The 17,821-nt window shown below is 44.8% G+C and overlaps 1 protein-coding gene across 1 annotated transcript in view; it reads right to left on the bottom strand.

Moving 5' to 3' along the window:
* Positions 1 to 17,821, bottom strand: part of WDR88 (WD repeat domain 88) — a 44,817-nt gene that overhangs the window by 26,192 nt on the left and 804 nt on the right. The window contains exons 2-3 of the mRNA XM_032841957.1: positions 5,230 to 5,340; positions 444 to 532 (exon numbers count right to left, since the gene is read on the bottom strand). Of these exons, the coding sequence (XP_032697848.1) occupies positions 444 to 532; positions 5,230 to 5,340 (200 nt within the window). The remainder of the gene's footprint in view (positions 1 to 443; positions 533 to 5,229; positions 5,341 to 17,821) is intronic.

Genomic DNA, 17,821 nt, shown 5'->3' with positions numbered 1-17,821 from the left:
AAGCGGTACTCGATCCCAGGACCCTGGGATCACGACCTGAGCAGACACTTAACCAACTGAGCCACCCAGGCATCCCAGCCCCTTGTATTTTAAAGGCCATCTTGTGTCCTGGCCTCCGTTTTCCCTGTGAGATGCCACCTAGGACTCAGTCCTCATGGCCCCCTGAAGCTTCAGCGGGCCACGGGTGTGACCACGGAAAAGCACCTCTGTGAGGGAAACGCAGACTGGCTTTGTCTGAGCCACCACACACACTGTCTTTTCAGTACTTTTTCCAAGAGTGGCCATATCCCCTGGACCCTCACAGCAGAACACGGGAACTGTGGCGACAGAGGTGGGAGAGGGGGAACGTAGCTGCCAAGAGGACAGAGCAGCGTCCCTGGCGTGCTGCACACGGGCTTGCGCCCTCACTCCACCTGTCCAGCGCCAGACGAGGGAAAGGTCACCTTCTGCTGTCAGCCGTCACGCTGCACTCCAAGACAGGAGCTTTGGGCTTATGATCGAAATCCCGAATGACGAAGCCATCCACAGCATCCTCAAACCAACGGGAGAGAGGGAGAGAGAGAATGAGGTCGCTGAGCTGCTGGTGGACGTCGTGCACTGAGCTCGACAGCAGCCCTGAGCTTGTCCACAACAGCAAAGTGGGACAGCCCCTGGTCCCATGCCCCGCACCCCGCTCCAAAGGGCAAAAGAACTTTCCAGCTTCTCCCCAGAGCAGCAAGGGCACCCTGCCCATCACCCCCGCCCATGGTGTCCCTGGAGAACACCCCCTCCACAGGCACAAGACCCAAACAGCCCCTCTGGGGGGCAGGGCCGGAGACAATTTCCTCCATCTCTACTGGCCCAAGGGGCTTGGCAGAATCTCACAAGACATTTCAAGAACTTGTTAAAAGTTCACACCCTTTGACCCAGCAGGGCTACTCTGCGTGGTCTCTCCTAATAGGCAGAACTGTGGTCAAAGACTCGTGTGGAAAAAGTTCATCGGGCGTTAGAGGGGATGGCGGGTACACCGGCCCGGGCCACCCCAAGGGAGCAGTTAAATGAGTTTCAGCATGCCAACGGTGGGTGCCAGCCACGATTAGCAAGCCGGCAGTTGGAGAATACGATGAGATCGAAGCCAGGCAGTAACTGGAGAACAGGGAGAGAAGAAAAAGGGCGCCGAAGTGAAAAGCACCCGTTGTGGCAGAGGTGAAATATTTTCAGTTAGAAACGTGCCAGGAGCTTTTCAGGATAAGCTGCAGGGGAAAGTCCCCGTGAAAAACAGATTAATGGTAAAGCAATGAATTCCTAGAAAGGTGGTGGGTTGCTGGGTGAAAATACAGAGCTCGGGAGTCTCTGGGCTGGTGGGGGGCAGGACTGGGACAGTACTTCCTGACGGGCAGAGCCCACTGTGCGTTGAGAGCCCAAGTCAAGGGGCGCCTGGGTGGCTCAGTTGGTTCAGCATCTGCCTTCAACTCAGGTCATGATCCCAGGGTCCTGGAATTGAGTCCTGCATGGGCTCCCTCCCTCTGCCTGCTGCTCTCTCTGTTTGTGCTCGCTCGCTCTCTGACAAAGAAATAACTAAAACCTTAAGAAAAAAAAAAAAAAAAGAGCCCAAGTCGTGCTGGGGGGCAAAGAACCCTATGTCAGGGGTCCCCAAGACCACCCCCAGGCTCAGTGATTCTCCAGGACCCCCACAGGACCCTGCAGATAGTCAGACTCACAGCTAAGATTTACTACAGCAAAGGACACAAAGCAAAATCAGCAAAGGGGAAGGAGCCTGGGGCGGAGACCAGGACAAGCCTCTAAGAGTCTCTCCCACTGGGTCGGTCACACGGGACACGCCTAATTCCTCCACTTACCAACCCCATTGCGGTAACACATGTGATGTGTCGTCTATCTAGGAAACATGCCTGAGCCTTGGGGCCCGGGGTTTTGGGGGGATTCTCTAGCATACACCAAAATCCAGACTCCCAGAAGGAAAGCAGGTGCTCGGCACAAACTATGGCTTATGCCAACAGTCTGGGTACCCTGAGCTCTCTTTATCACTTAGCGGATTGCAGGACACCATGGGCCAGTCTGGCTCCCAGATGCCGGCCAAGACCAGCCTTGCAGGCAGTCTCACACCTGCTATGTGAACCCTATTCTGCACAGACCCAGGCCCTCAATCCCCTCTCCGTTAAGACCTGAAACAGTGGGGGATCGTGTATGGGGGACCCAGCAGGCCCTAATCAGAGGCACGGAGAGACAGCAGGAGACCAAAGAGGACCTCACCAGGACAGGACAAGCTGTAAGCCTGGACTCACAAGTCTACTAGTTCAGAAGGAGAGAACGGGTCTAGGCAGCCTGCGTGCAATCGATCCAGCCTCCCTGGCTGGTGTGTGACTCTAGCACAAACATGGAACCAAGAAAAACGATCACTGTGGGGCCTGGGACTCCCGTCTTTGCAAAGTCCCCGGTCAGGCTAAGGGCAGCCCTGTGCCCCGCAGGGTCCATGTGCAGCTTCAGCATTTGATAGTGACACCTGCTGGCCAGGACAAAGAACAGCACCCGCAGACTGAGAACCCTGTTGGAACAGGTGCACTGCTGTGAAGAGAATCCTTCCGAGAGAGGCAGATGGCAAACAAGCCAGATTTTGTTAGGGAAATCCAGAGCAGTGGAAATGTCTCTGTTTCGTGCTGAATGTTTCTTGAAGTAAATAAGCGCCCTCTTCACCTGGCACTGGGAGGCAAGAACCCCTCTGCGGACTCAGATAATTGACTCAGATAATTCAAGGTGGGGGAGGGGGGAGGAGAGTGGTCAGAGTTTAAATGAAGTTTAAATTATTTTTCCCCAATAAATAGTTGGAAAATAGGGAAATGTGACAATACCCACAGCTCAAGTTTGAAACGGTTATATAAACAGTGTTTCTTAATGGTCTCAATTTCGTAAACATGGGTATACATGTGGAAACAAGAAAAAAATAAACTTATATTCCAACATTCTTGTAGCACTTAACTCCAGGGTTGTGCAATGATGGCTCTTGTTTTTCTTCTGAGTTGTGAGAAAAACCACCAAAGTTGCTATTTCTTAATGACTGGAAAGAGGCATGCCAATACATTAGAGGGATACTGGATTAACAATGATTTTTCCCAGGGCACCTGTGTGGCTCAGTCGGTTAAGCATCTGACCCTTGGTTTCGGCTCAGGTCATGATCTCACAATTGTGAGACTGAGCCCCACTTCAGGCTCCGCACTCAGCACAGAATCTGCTTGAGATTCTCTCTCTCCCTCTCCCTCTGCCCCTCTGTCCCCCCACTCTCTCTTTCTCTCTCTCTCAAAAAGAAATGATTTTTCCCCCAGCTTCTTCATATATGTATGGACTTTGCAAACTATTCACAATGGTCCACAATGAGGATGAAGGGAGCTTCCGAAAGATTAAATCAGATGCTTGGGTTCTGGATGGGGCTCAAGAGGAGGGACAGGAGATGGGAGGTGACAGGAGTGGGGAGAGGAGGGAGAAGCAGGGGGACATTTTGGCAACAGGAGAAGGCAGTGTACCGGGCAATGGCAGAGAGGGCTCAGGAATGGCAGCGGCACTGGGGCAGGGAGAGCCATGGGAGGAGCCATTCAAAGGGCAAAGGTGAGGAAAAGAGAACCAGGAAGAGGAAAGAGAACTTCTTGGAGGAGGTGTCAGTGGGGCTAGCCAAGGCAGACAACTGGTGATTCTGGTGGGGGCCAGAGGTCGGGGCATGGTGGGAGGCACAGGGAGGGACCTGGGGAAATTGGCAGAAGCAGGCAAGGCCATGAGCAAGGCTGGTATTGGGACACTGGGACAGGCTGAAGCGACTGTATCTTGGATACACTGGTGCAGGCCAGGCACCTGGCCACTATGCAGAACCAGGGACATCTCAGTGGATGGTCTCTAATCTTGGGACAACAAGAGAAAACAAGTGGATCTCCCCTTTTAGAGACAAGAACCTTTTGGCCCCAGAACAGGCAGATCTCCCCTTTTAGAGACTTTGGGCCCAAAAGGGAGTCCTTCCACTAGTTCAAAAGGTGAGAAGAATGGGGGGGGGGCTGAGCTGGCTAAGCACGATGCACACTTGTAAGCTGTTCTCCCCCTCACCTGGGTGATGACAACCCACAGAGCCCCTCGCCCCTGGCTTCTCAGTCTCCCCAGAGGGTTGGGAAAGGCTTTAAGACTCTCAGAGGAACCGAAAGTGTTCCCAGAAGGAGCTCGTGGGCCATAGCCAAGGTGAGGAGTGGATGCCTGTTGGGGCCGGGCATGGGCCAGGCAGGCCCTGGGGTAGTCCCAGCACGAGCTGGACCAGGAGAGTTTCAGGGAGGGCCAGGAGGTCATGTGACCAGCCAGAGTCACACAGCTGAACAACTTGGACCATCCCCAAACCCTCCTGCCTCATCTGCCTGGCCTTGGTACCCACTGATGACCCAGAAGATGACCAGTGTGGTCATCTGGAAGGTGAGGAGCTATCCTTCACCTGATTACCCACACCAGAACCCAGGAACCAGCCTAGATTCCTTTCTATCCCCTCTTGCCCCAGAAGCCAGTGGAGGTGGCACACAGTCATCTGTGGCCTGGCCCCTGAGGGCCAATGCCATCCCCTATCCCCGCTCCCTCATCCTCCTCACTGACCAGCAATACCCCCAGAGAGGACTTCCAGCACCTGCTGGCTATGCCCAGAGGCTTTGAAAGAGTTCTCGGTGGCCACATCTCTGCAACCTCATCTAACCATCTCACATCCCTGTTCTTTGTGCCGCTTCCGGGACGTTGGGGCACTGAGCCATACTCAAGCCTGCCCCTCCCAACCAGCCCTCATGGACAGGTTCCCGGCCTGGCCACTTTTCTGTCCTCTGTGACCACCTAGGCCTGGCCATACCAACCCTGTGAATGGAAGTGAATTTTCCAAATGAGAAGAAGACCCAAAGAGAGGCCACAGTTCAGAGATCCCAGGCACAGTGGGAACTGTCCAACAGTAGGTGGGGCAGGGGGCAGAGTCCCGCCAGGGGTCCCCATCCCCCACTCCTACTGTTTCCAAATCAACAGGCCGCCAGCAAGTGCTTTAAATTCATCTCTCTCCAAGGGCTTGACACTAGGGTTGAACCCTCACTTGTCTTCTCCTTCTGCATTTTGCTCAGAAAGTTCTTTCCAAGTCTTTGGGATTCTTGAGCATCTGGAAACTCTCCATAAGATGGGGCCCAGCTTCTCTCCCCTCCTGGGACGTTCTCATCCCACCCACACCAGGCCACCTACCCACAGCTTCAGGGTACTGTCATGGGAACAGCTGAGGAACTTCGTATCATCCACACAGAAGCTACAGGAGCTCACAAGGTCCTTGTGTCCCCTCAGAATTTTAAATGGGATCTGAAAAAAGAGAGAGATTGAATGAGTGCAGCAGGTTACAAAATACGAATTAATAGCGAAAAATCAATCATTTTTTATACAACTGGAAAAAAAGCACTAAAAAATTCCATTAAAGGCATCAGAATAGGAATACATTTAATTTAAAAATACAAGTGTAAAACTTACACTCTGAAAATCACAGAACATTGTTGGAAGAAATTTTAGAAGACCCAGAGACATGAGAAAGCAGCCCATATTCAAGGATTAGCTATTAGCTTACTATTGTCAAGATGAGAATACCTTCCAAGATGATCGACAGAGTCAGCAGTGTCCCCTCAAGATCCCAGCTGACCTCCTTTCCAAAACAGACAAGCTGATCCGAAAACTTATATGCATGCTCAAGGACAGCAAAATAGACAAAATACTCCTGGAAAAGAATGAAGGTGGAGTACTCACAATTCCCAATTTCAAACCTTATCACCTAAAAAAAAAGTGACCATAATCAAGACACAGTAGTTACTGGCCTAAGAACAGACATAGGAATGGGTGGAACAGAGTTGGGAATCCAGAAATAAGCCCTCATGTTTTAGGTCATTTGCTTCCTTAACAAGGGGGCCAAGTGATTAAAAATGGAGAGATTTGTCTTTTCAACAGATCCTGTTGAGACAAATAAAATCCACTGCGAAAGAATGAAGTTGGACTGTTGCCTCACGCCATCTACAAAGACTAACTCAAGATGGATCAAAGATCTCAATGTGAGAACTAAAACCACGAGCCTCTTAGATGCATACATAGTTGTAAATCTCCGGGAACTCCTGTTAGACAGTGTTTCCTCAGCTCCCATGCCATGTGCACAGGCGGCGGCAGCAGCAACAATGTGAAACTGGGCATTATCAAAATTAAAAACCTTGCCCTTTGGAGGGCACTATCAGGAAGGTGACAAAACAGCCCACACAGTGGAAGAAAACTTTTGGAAATCGTTTATCAGATGAGACTTGTATCTAGAATACAGAAAGAACGCTCAAAACTCAACAATAAAAAAAAAGAAACAACCCGATTTTAAAATAGGCAAAACATCGGAATAGGCATTTCTCCAAAGAAGTATGCCAATAAGCTTTAAGCACGTGGAAATGTGGTCAACATTATTAGCTATTACGAAAATATAAATCAATTGTAAATTGAGGGGCACCTGGGTGGCTCAGTCTGTTAAGCATCTGGTTTTGGCTCATGTCATGATATTGGGGTCCTGGGATCCAGCCCCAGTTTGGGCTCCCTGCTTGGCAGGGAGTCTGCTTCTCCCTCTCCCTCTGCCCCTCCCTCCACCCAAGCTCACGTGTTCTGTCTCTTTCTCAAATAAATAAAATCTTAAAGGGGAAAAAGAGACCATATTGAGATACACTTCATATCCACCATATCCACTAGGATGTTACAGTAAAAAAGTCAGATAATAACAAGTGTTGGTGAGAATGTGGAGGACTCAAACTCTCACACATGGCTGGTGGGAATCCAAATGGTGCCGTTCCTTTGGAACACAGTTCAGGAATTCCTCAAAAAGTTAAAACGTATGTATTCATATATGATCCAGCAGCTTCACTTCTAAGTGTACACCTAACAGAAATGAAAACATGTCCACACAAAAATTTGAAAATAGATACTCACAGCAGTATTATTTGGAATAATAAAATAAATGGAAACCATTAGAATATCCATCCACTGACGAACGTAAAATGAGACATTCCCACAATGAAATATGACTAAGCAATATGACAGGAGGGAAGGACATCTGATTTTTGGGCTGCCATGCGAGAAGCTTGGAAGCCACTGCTCCATTTGCACAACTAATTAAAAGCCAAGCAAACTGAGAAATCAACAACTCTTCCTAGATTCATGACTGCTGTCCTCAAAATTGGAGAAATGAGCAAATACAAAGAATCCCATATTATAGGGCAGAAATCCAAGAGCAGCGACCTCCATGGGAACCAGGCCCAGGATCGGGAAACCTGACCTGTAACAGACAAGTTGCTGGGGGTGCAGCATGGATAACGTTGAGAGTTAAAAACTCCAGGGGAACCCAGCCATGAGGGGCCCTCACTCACATTCATATTAGCGTTATCTCCAGTGGCAGACCTGGTCCTCACAGTGGCTGGAAGAGGGGGTAAAGAATTGCTTTGAAATATTCCATGCAGCATTATCAAAGCCTACTTGACCTGGGGGAAAGGGAAATATTCAACCCTTGCCAGCTCTAGCTGTACACGTAGAGGGAGGGAAATACCCAGCTCCCAGCCGCTCTAGCCATCCAATCCCACCTAACCTCAGGGTGGGGGGGGAGGAAGTGCAGACGGAAAAGCACCCATGACATTCACAAGCCTGAGGCAGAGACCCACTGAAAGACTGAGATGTAGTCATAGGACTGTAGACTTCTTCTCTGCCCACTACATGGTAGCATCACGTTACTAAAGGCTTATTTACAGCTGTTCCTTTTACCCAATACGTTATGTCTGGATATCAAGAAAAAAAAATGCAATCCAAAGAGGCAGAAAACATAGCTTGAAGAGAAAGCACAAACCTAAAAACAAAACCAGACCCAGATGTGCCAAGGATGTTGGAATTATCAGACCAGGAACTTAAACACCTGTGGTTAATATGCTAAGGGCTCTAAGAAATGTAGTAGACAGCATGCAATGTAAGCAGAGATGGAAATTCGAAGATAGAACCAAACAGAAATGCTAGCGATCAAAAACACCATAACAGATCAAGAGTATCTTTGATGTGTTCATTATTAGACTAGACATGTCTGAGGAGAGACTCTCTGGGCTTGAGGATATATCAATAGAAACCTTCAAAACTGAAAAGCAAACAGAAAAAAAAAACACTTAAAGAAATGAAACAGAATTTGCCAGAACCAGGGGAGAACTACAACAGTGTAATATATGCACAATGAAAATACCAGAAGGAGATGATAGAATGGAAGAGAAATATTTGAAACAATAATGATTGAGAAGTCCCCCCAAATTAATTTCAAATGCCAAACCTCAGATCTAGGAAGCCCAGAGAACATGGAACAGGATAAATGCAACAAACAAACAAACAAACAAACAAACAAAACCCCACTATACCTAGGCATATCATTTTCAAGATCCAGAAAATGTAAGATAAAAGGACATTGCTGAAAGCAGCTAGAGGAAAATCATGTCTTGCCTATAAAGGAGCAAAGATAAGAATCACATCCACCCTCTCAGAAACCATGCAACCAAGAAGAGACTATAGTGAAATATTTAAAGTATTAGGAGGGGAAAATTCCACCAACCTAGAAATTTGTATCCTGTGAAATTATCCTTCAAAAGTGAAAGACAAATACTTTCTCAGACAAAGAAAAATTGGGGATACTTTGATACCAATAATCTGTCTTGCAAGAAATGCCAACTTTTCTTTAGAGAGGAGGAAAATGATATAGGTGAGAAACTCAGATCTACACAAAGCAAGGAGAGCACCAAAGAAGGAATAAGTGAAGGTAAAATAAAAACTTTGTTCTTATTCTTAATTGATCTAAGTTTGTTCAAAATAATAATAGCAATAATGTAAAAAAAGCAACAATGTATTATATATGATTGATATGATATATAGTCTTATAAGAGCAATATATTATATGTTATATAATTAACATAAGATTATGTGTATATTATATATGTATATGTGTATATATATATACACACACATATATAATGAGTGACAGCAATAATACAGTGGACATGAGGGAGGACTTAGAAATATTTTGTTATTTTAAGTTACTGACACTACCCAGGAGTGGTATAGTGTTGTTTGAAAGTGGACTTGGATTAACGGCAAATGTATGTTGCAAATTCTTGGGCAACCACTGAGAAAAGAAAAAAAAGTGTATCTGATATCCTAAGAAAGGAGAGAAAATGGAATCACATTGAATGCTCAGTTAAAGCCTTAAAAGCTAGAAGAGTGGAAGACCAAAATAGGAACAATAACCAAAGGCAACAAATAGGAAACAGTAACAAATATGGCGGATATTCATCCAACTAGATCAATAATCACTTTGAATGGTCTGAATGTACCAATTAAAAGAGAGATTGTCAGAGTGGATGAAAAAATAGGACCCAATGATATATTGTCTACAAGAAACTCACTTTAGATATAAAGACACATTCAGATTAAAAGCAGGAGCGTCTGGGTGGCTCAGTTGGTTAAGCATCTGACTCTGGATTTCGGCTCAGGTCACGATCTCAGGGTCATGAGATCGAGCCCCTCGTCAGGTTCCACACTCAGCAGGGAGTTTACTTGAGGTTCTCTCTCTGCCCCTTCCCCCCCACTTTCACTTGTTCTCTCTCTCACTCTTTTTAAAAAAAAATGTAAAAGGATGGGGGAGACTGGGTGGCTCAGTCAGATAAGTGTTGACTCCTGATTTCAGATCAGGTCATGATCTCAGGATTGTGAGATCAAGCCCCATGCCAGGCTTTATGCTGGGTTTGGAGCCTGCTTAATATTCTCTCTTTCCAGGGGCACCTGGTGGCTCAGTTGTTAAGTGTCTGCCTTCAGCTCAGGTCAGGATCCCAGGGTTCTGGGATCGAGCCCCACATGGAGCCCCGCATCGGGCTCCCTGCTCAGCGGGAAGCCTGCTTCTCCCTCTCCCACTTCCTTTGCTCCTGTTTCCTCTCTTATTGTGTCTCTCTCTGTCAATTAAATAAATAAAATCTTTAAAAAAGACAAAAGGATTCTCTTTTTCCCTCTGCTCCTACTCCTCTCTCTCCTTAAAAGAAAAAAAAAGGTAAATGGGTGGAGGAAAAATAGACCATACTAACCCTAATCAAAAGAAAGCAAGACTAGCTATATTAACTTCAGATGGAGGAGACTTCACAGTGAGAAAAGTTATCAGGGGTAAAAGGCGGCATTCATAATGACAAAGTGGTTAATTCTCCAAGAAGATATAATAACCCTTAACATATATGTGCCTAACACCAGAGCACCAAAAATGTTAGGCAAAAGCTATTAAAACTGCAAAGAGAAGTAGATGAGTCCATTATCATGAAGACTTCATCACCCTCTATGAGAAAGAAACAGATCCAGCAAGCAGAAAATTAACAAGGACATAGTAGAACACAACACCACCATCAGTCAGTTGAATGTAATAGATATCTACAGACTACTTCCTCCAATAACAGCAGAATAAATATTCTTCTCAAATTCATATGAAACATTTACCAAGACAGCACATTCTAGGCCATAAAACACACCTTAACAAATTAAAAAAAAAACAAAAACAAAATAGAAACTATACAATCACGACCCCAATATCAAGACCTGAGCTGAGATCAAGAGTCAGACACTTAATTGACTGAGCCACCCAGGTGCCCCTAAACAACACACTCCTAAATAACACATGGTTCAAAGAAGAAATCTCAAGAGAAGTTTTTAAATGTTTTGAACCTAACGAAATTAAAATATGAAATCAAAATTTGTCAGGTACAACGAAAGAAGTCCTTAGAGGGATATTTATAACAATGAATGCATTTATAAAAAAGAAGGATCTAAAATCAATCATCTAAACCTTCACTTTAGGAAAATAGAAGAAGAGCAAATTAAATGCAAAGTATGCAGAAGAAAAGAAACAATGACAATTAGAGCATAAACCAATTAAACTGAAAGCAGGAAATTTACAGTGAAAAATCAATGAACCCAAAAACTGTTCTTTAAAAAGGATCAATTAAGGGATGCCTGGGCAGCTCAGTCGGTTAAGCATCTGCCTTCATATCAGGCCATGATCTTGGGGTCCTGAGTTCGGGCCCTGGGTTGGGCTCCCTGCTCAGCAGGGAGTTTGCCTCTCCTTCTCCCTCTGCCCCTCCTACCCCACTCATGCTTTCTCTTTCTCAAATAAATAAATTCTTTTTTTAAAAATCAGTAAAATTGATAAGCCTCTAGCTAGGCTAAGTAGGAAAAAAAAGAGATAACCCAATACTAGTATCAGAAATGAAAGATAGGGGCACCTGTGTGGCTCAGTGGGTTAAGCCTCTGCTTTTGGCTCAAATCGTGATCCCAGGGTCCTGGGATTGAGTCCAACATCGGGCTCTCTGCTCAGCAGGGGGCCTGCTTCCCCCTCTCTCTGCCTCTGCCTGCCACTCTGCCTACTTGTGATCTCTCTCTGATAAATAAATAAAATCTTAAAAAAAAGAAATGAAAGATATTCTATTGACATTAAAAAGATAGTTAAGGAGTATTATGAATAACTCTATTTCCACAAATTTCATCACCTGAAATGAAATAGACTAATTTCAAATTTGAAATGAAATGGACTAATTCCTGAAAAGACACAATTAGGCAAAAGTCACACAAGAAAAATCAGACAATCCTAATAGGTGTTTACGTAATAAAGAAATTGGAATAGTAACTAAGGTAATTAGTTCAGGCCCAGATGGGTTCAGTAGTGAATTCTACCAAACCTTTAAGGAAAAAAATTATACCAATTCTCTACAACCTCTTTTAGAGGATAGAAGCAGAGGGAATACTTCTTAACTCATTCTGTGAGGCTAGCATTACCCTAATACTAAAACCAGATAATGACACTTAGAAGAAAAGAAAACTACAGACCACTATCTCTCATGACCATAGACGTAAAAATCCTCAACAAATATCAGCAAATTAAATCCGACAATGTATAGAAAGAATTATGCATCATCACCAAGTTGGATTTATCCCAGGTGTGCAAGTCTACTTCGTTATTCAAAAATCATTTAATGTAATTCATCACATCAGTAAGCTAACAAAGAAAAAATCACATGACTATATCAATAGGGGCAGAAAAAGCATTTGACCAAAATCCAATAGCCATTTATGGTAAAAACTCTCAGCAAATTAGAAATAGATGGGAACTTCTCAGCTTGCCAAAGACTATCTACAAAAACCCTACAGTTAACATCATACTTAATGATGAGAAGTTCTGTTTTTCCACTAAGATCAGGTACAAGGCACAGGCTTTCCCTCTCACCACTCCTTTTCAACATTGTCCTGGGACTTCCAGCTCATGCAATAAGACAAGAAAACAAAATAAGAGGTATAAGATTGGGAAGGAAGAAACAAACCTGTCTTAATGAACACATGACATTAGCACCTACATAGAAAATCCAAAAGAATCAACAAAAACTCCTGGAACTAACAGCAGAGTTGGCAAGACTGCAGAATATGAGATTAATATAAAATACAAAAATCAATTTTTGCTATGCCAGCAATGAACAAGTGGAATTTTTTTAAAGATTTTAAAAAAATGTTTAAAAGACTTTATTTAGGGGCGCCTGGGTGGCTCAGTGGGTTGAAGCCTCTGCCTTCGGCTCAGGTCATGATCCCAGGGTCCTGGGATCAAGCCCCGAATGGGTCTCTCTGCTCAGCGGGGAGCCTGCTTCCCTTCCTCTCTCTCTGCCTGCCTCTCTGCCTACCTGTGATCTCTGTCTGTCAAATAAATAAATAAAATCTTTAAAAAAAAAAGACTTTATTTATTTGACAGAGAGAGAGACAGTGAGAGAGGGAACACAAGCAGGGGTAGAGGGAGAAGCAGGCTTCCCGCAAAGCAGGGAGCCCGATGAAAGGCTCCATCCCAGAACCCCGGGATCATGACCTGAGCCGGAGGCAGACACTTAATGACAGGTGCCCCAAGATTTTATTTTTTTGAGAGAGAGAGAGAAAGAAAGGGAGCACAAGCAGGGGGAGGGGCAGAGGGAGAAGCAGACTCCCCGCTGAGCAGGGATTTCCCCATGCAAGGCTCAATCCCAGGACCCTGGGATCATGATTTGAGCTGAAGGCACACGCTTAACCAACTGAGCCACCCAGGCACCCCAAACAAGTGGAATTTTAAATTCCACCCCACAAAATTAAATATTTAGGCATATATCTAACAAAATATGTGTAAGAGCTATATGAGGAAAACTACAGAACTCTGATGAACAAAATCAAAGAATTAAATCAATGGAGATCTATTCCATGTTCATGGATAAGAAGACTCAATATTGTCAAGATGTCAGTTCTTCCCAACTTGTTCTATGAATTCAATGCGATCCCAATCAGAATCCCAAAATGTTATTTTGTGGATATTGACAAAGTGATTATAAAGTTTATGTGGACAGGCAAAAGATCCAGGAGAAGAACAAAGTGTTGACACTACACCACTTCAAGACTTACTCTAAAGATGTAGTGATCAAGGGGTGCCTGGGTGGCTCAGTGGGTTAGAGCCTCTGCCTTCGGCTCAGGTCATGATCTCAGGGTCCTGGGATCGAGTCCCACATGGGTCTCTCTGCTCAGTGGGGAGCCTGCTTCCCCCTCTTTCTCTGCCCACTTGTGATCTCTGTCTGCCAAATAAATAAATAAAATCTTAAAAAAAAAAAGATACAGTGATCAAGACAGTGTAATACTAGTGAAAGGACAGAGAAACAGATCAATGGAACAGAATAAAAAGTCCAGAAATGGATCCACGTAAATAAAACCAACTGCTCTTTGATAAAGGGTCAAAGTCAATACAATGGAGAAATGATAGTCTTTCAACAAACGATGCTGGAACAATTGGATATCCATATGTAGAAAACTAAATTGAAACATCCACCTTACATCCTTTACAAAAACAGAAAATGGATCACAGACCTAAATGCAAAATGTAAATTTTAAAAACTCCTAGATAATAGTATAGAAGATCTAGGTGATCTTGGGTATGGCAATGACTCTTTAGATACAATGCCAAAGGCACAGTCCATGAAAATAATAACTGATGAGCTGGACATAAAAACTGAAAACTTCTGCACTGTGAAAGACAGTGTCAAGAGAATGAGAGACAAACCACAGCCTGGGAGAAAACATTTGCAAGAGACACATATGATTAAGGATTATCATCCAAAATTGTCAAAGTTTAATAAGAAAATAAACCAACCAATTAAAAAAAAATGAGCCAAGACCTTAACAGACACCTCACCAAAAAAGATACATGTGAATTACATGTTATTTTACAAATAAGCATGTGAAAAGATGTTCCACATCATTTGTCATCAGAGGTTTGCATATTAAAACAACAGTAAGATACCACTACACACAGGGGTGCCTGGGTGGCTCAGTGGGTTAAGCCTCTGCCTTCAGCTCAGGTCATGATCTCAGGGTCCTGAGATCAAGCCCCGCATCAGGCTCTCTGCTCAGCGGGGAGCCTGCTTCCCCCTCTCTCTGCCTGCCTGCCTCTCTGCCTGCTTGTGATCTCTGTCAAATAAATAAATAAAATCTTTAAAAAAAAGATACCACTATACACATACTTAATGGCCAAAATCTGGAACACTATCAATACTAAATGTTGGCAAACATGTGGAGAAATGGGAACTCTGATTCATTGCTGGTGGGGATGCAAAATGGTACAGGTGCCTTTGAAGACAGTTTGACAGTGTCTTATAAAATCAAACATACTCTTCACATACAACGCAGCCATCATACTCCTTGGTATTTATCCAAAGGAGTTTAAAACTCTGTCTACACAAAATCCTGCACACGGATGTTTTTACAGCTTTATCCATAATTGCCAGAACTTGGAAGTAACCTTGAAAAACCTGAAGATGTCCTTTGGCAGGTGAATGGATAAATAAACTATGGTACATCCAAATAATGGGATGTTTTTCAGCCCTAAAAATAAAGAAGTCCCCAAGCCATGAAAAGATATGAGTCATTAAAAAAAAAAAAACACACATTCAGGAAACTTAAATGCACGTTACTAATGAAAGATTCAATACATTCATTCATAGACTCAGGACACTCATTAGCAGACTTCAAATTACTAATGAAATTACTAGTGAAAGAAGCCAGTCTGAAAAGCCCACATCATGTATGCATCCAGATATAGGACATTCTGGAAGCTAGAGAGACCGTACAGAGATCAGTGGTTACGAGGGGTTGGGAGCTTTGGAGAGAGAACAGGCAGAGTCCGGAGGATTTTTAGGACAACGCAATTACTCTCTGGGATAACATGACTGCACATGTCAGCATATATTTGTCCAAACCCACACAACGTACAACACCCAGAGTGAAGCTGTAAGGTAAACTGCGGACTTCGGGTATCATTGTAGGATCGTCAATTTTCCATGTATTTCACTTAGTGGAGAGTGTTGATGAGGCCGTGCATGTGTGGAGGCAGGGGATACAAGAAATCTCTCCATCTTCTGCTCACCTTTGCTCTGAACCAAAAACTGCTCTCAAGAACAAAGTCTATTTATGATCCATAGAACATGTGTTTATTATACGCATATATATGGACTTTTTTTTTAAAGATTTTATTTATTTGTCAGAGAGAGAGAGAGAGAGAGCACAGGCAGATAGAGTGGCAGGCAGAGGCAGAGCGAGAAGCAGGCTCCCTGCTGAGCAAGGAGCCCGATGTGGGACTCCATCCCAGGACTCGGGGATCATGACCTGAGCCGAAGGCATCCGCTTAACCAACTGAGCCACCCAGGCGTCCCTATATATGGACTTTTAATTAAAGGAGGTACGAGTACCTCCTGCAGCATGGATGAGCCTCGAAGACATTATTAGGAAGGAAAAGGAGCCAGTCACAAAAGCCCACATGCTGTTTGGTTCTCTTTCTAGGAAAGTTCTAGAAGAAGCAACTTTATAGAGAGAGAGTGAATCAGTGGTTGGCTCGAACTGGGAGGAGGGCCTGAGGAGAAATGGGGATGGGGCTTCTTTTCCAGACGATGGAAGTGTTCTACAGTGATGTGGCGCTGTTGCAGGACTCTGGGAACACGCCGAAACCCCACACTTTATATGGGTGAACTGCGTACTGTGTGAACTACATCTCAATAAAGAGGTATTTTTAGAAGGGGGGGGTAGAGGGAGTAAGCCTGAAATGGTCCACTGCCCACCCCCCATGGTGTGCAGGGGATGTGTGTCCCCCAGATGCGACCCCTTCTGTCGTGGGTGCCTGGATCCCTGGCCGTCGGGTGGCCACCTCCAGCTCCATGTTCTGCAGCTGCCTTGGTCTCCAGGCCCAACTCGTGGTCTTCATTCTCTCGTGGCAAAAAAAAAGCTTAATTATGGGCATAAAAACCAGCAGGGGGGCGCCTGAGTGGCTCAGTGGGTTAAGCCTCTGCATTTGGCTCAGGTTGTGATCTCAGGGTCCTGGGATCGAGCCCCGCATCGGGCTCTCTGTTCAGCAGAGAGCCTGCTTCCCAATCTCTCTGCCTGCCTCTCTGCCTCCTTGTGATTTCTGTCAAACAAACAAATAAATAAAATCTTTAAAAAAAAAAACAAAAACAGCAGGAACGGGGTGGAGTGTATCCATCAACCCCATCATCCTTTCTGGGGACACCCATTCCGCGTTTTTTTCTGGGCATAGTACTTTCGGGGTTCACTAGGGAAAGAGCCGAGGCACTGTGGAGAGATGTTCCAAATACACAGAGACATATTCGGAGACACTAACAAAAATGGCATATAGAGGACAGTCTACTTTTTGTAAAAACCACAAAAAAAATCAGTTTTGTTTTTTTTTATATACGTAGCATTCCTTCACTTGATCAATAAAGACGTCATAGCCTCGTTGGGCCTTGATCTAGGCACTGCAGGGCCAGTGGGAACCGAGGGGAAAGACCCCAGGTCGGGAGCGAGAGTCCAGGGCTCATGGGCATGGCAGGCTCCTCCTGCTCCCTAGGGGAGGTGGCATGGCAGTCCCACAGCCAGCATGCAGGGGCAGCTCAGGGCCCAGAGGCGCCATACAGGCCTTGATGTCCACAGGTCACACGGCAGGCGGACAACAGGGTGATGAACCATTTGCAAAACAGAGCACAGGGGTGGGGGGCGCTGCAGAGGGAGATTTTTTCTCTTTTTTTCTGTTTTCTGGAGAGCTCCCCTGAGTAACTTTGTCCTCAAAGAGAAGCATCATTTCTTGAGTCTTTGCAGGTCTGAAGAAAATGTCCTTCTGTTGCCTTCGCTGGGGATCAGCAGTTGGGTCAGGTAGAGAACGCTTAGGTCAGAAACTTTCCTCTGGGAGAAGTCACAGACCTTCTCAACTTCTGTCTTCTTCATGGGTCACAAAAATCTTAGGTAAAAAAAAAATCGTAAGCCACCAGCATGTGCATCCACAGGAGACTGGTTAAAGTCATTAGAAGACGGCCAGCTGGTGGGATACTACCAGTAAAAAGGAACAAGGAAGTTGCTTTTTTATGATATGGAAAGATCTCTAATATATGCTAAGTCAAAAATTTTAAAACTATGTGCATAAGGGGTCTAGGGTAAGGGGTGGGGGGAGATATACATGTATATACTCAGAAATGCATAAATTATCTCTGTAGGGATACAGAAGAACCTAGAAACATTTCTTGCCTCTGTAGAAAGAAATGGGGCAGTGAGGGCAAGGCTGTTATGTTAGGGAGACCTACTTTAAAAAAAAAAAAAGGCAGAACATTTGAAGTCTATTGAATTTGAATCTTGGGGGTGTTCTATTGAGAACTTCTGTGCTGTCCTTTAATTTTACTCAAAA

The sequence above is a fragment of the Lontra canadensis genome, unplaced genomic scaffold (assembly GCF_010015895.1).
Source record: "Lontra canadensis isolate GAN:19392208 unplaced genomic scaffold, GSC_riverotter_1.0 scaffold125, whole genome shotgun sequence".
Classification (NCBI taxonomy): domain Eukaryota; kingdom Metazoa; phylum Chordata; class Mammalia; order Carnivora; family Mustelidae; genus Lontra; species Lontra canadensis.
The sequence above is the reverse complement of the archived record's forward strand: the minus strand, read 5'-3'. Positions and strand labels throughout refer to the sequence as shown.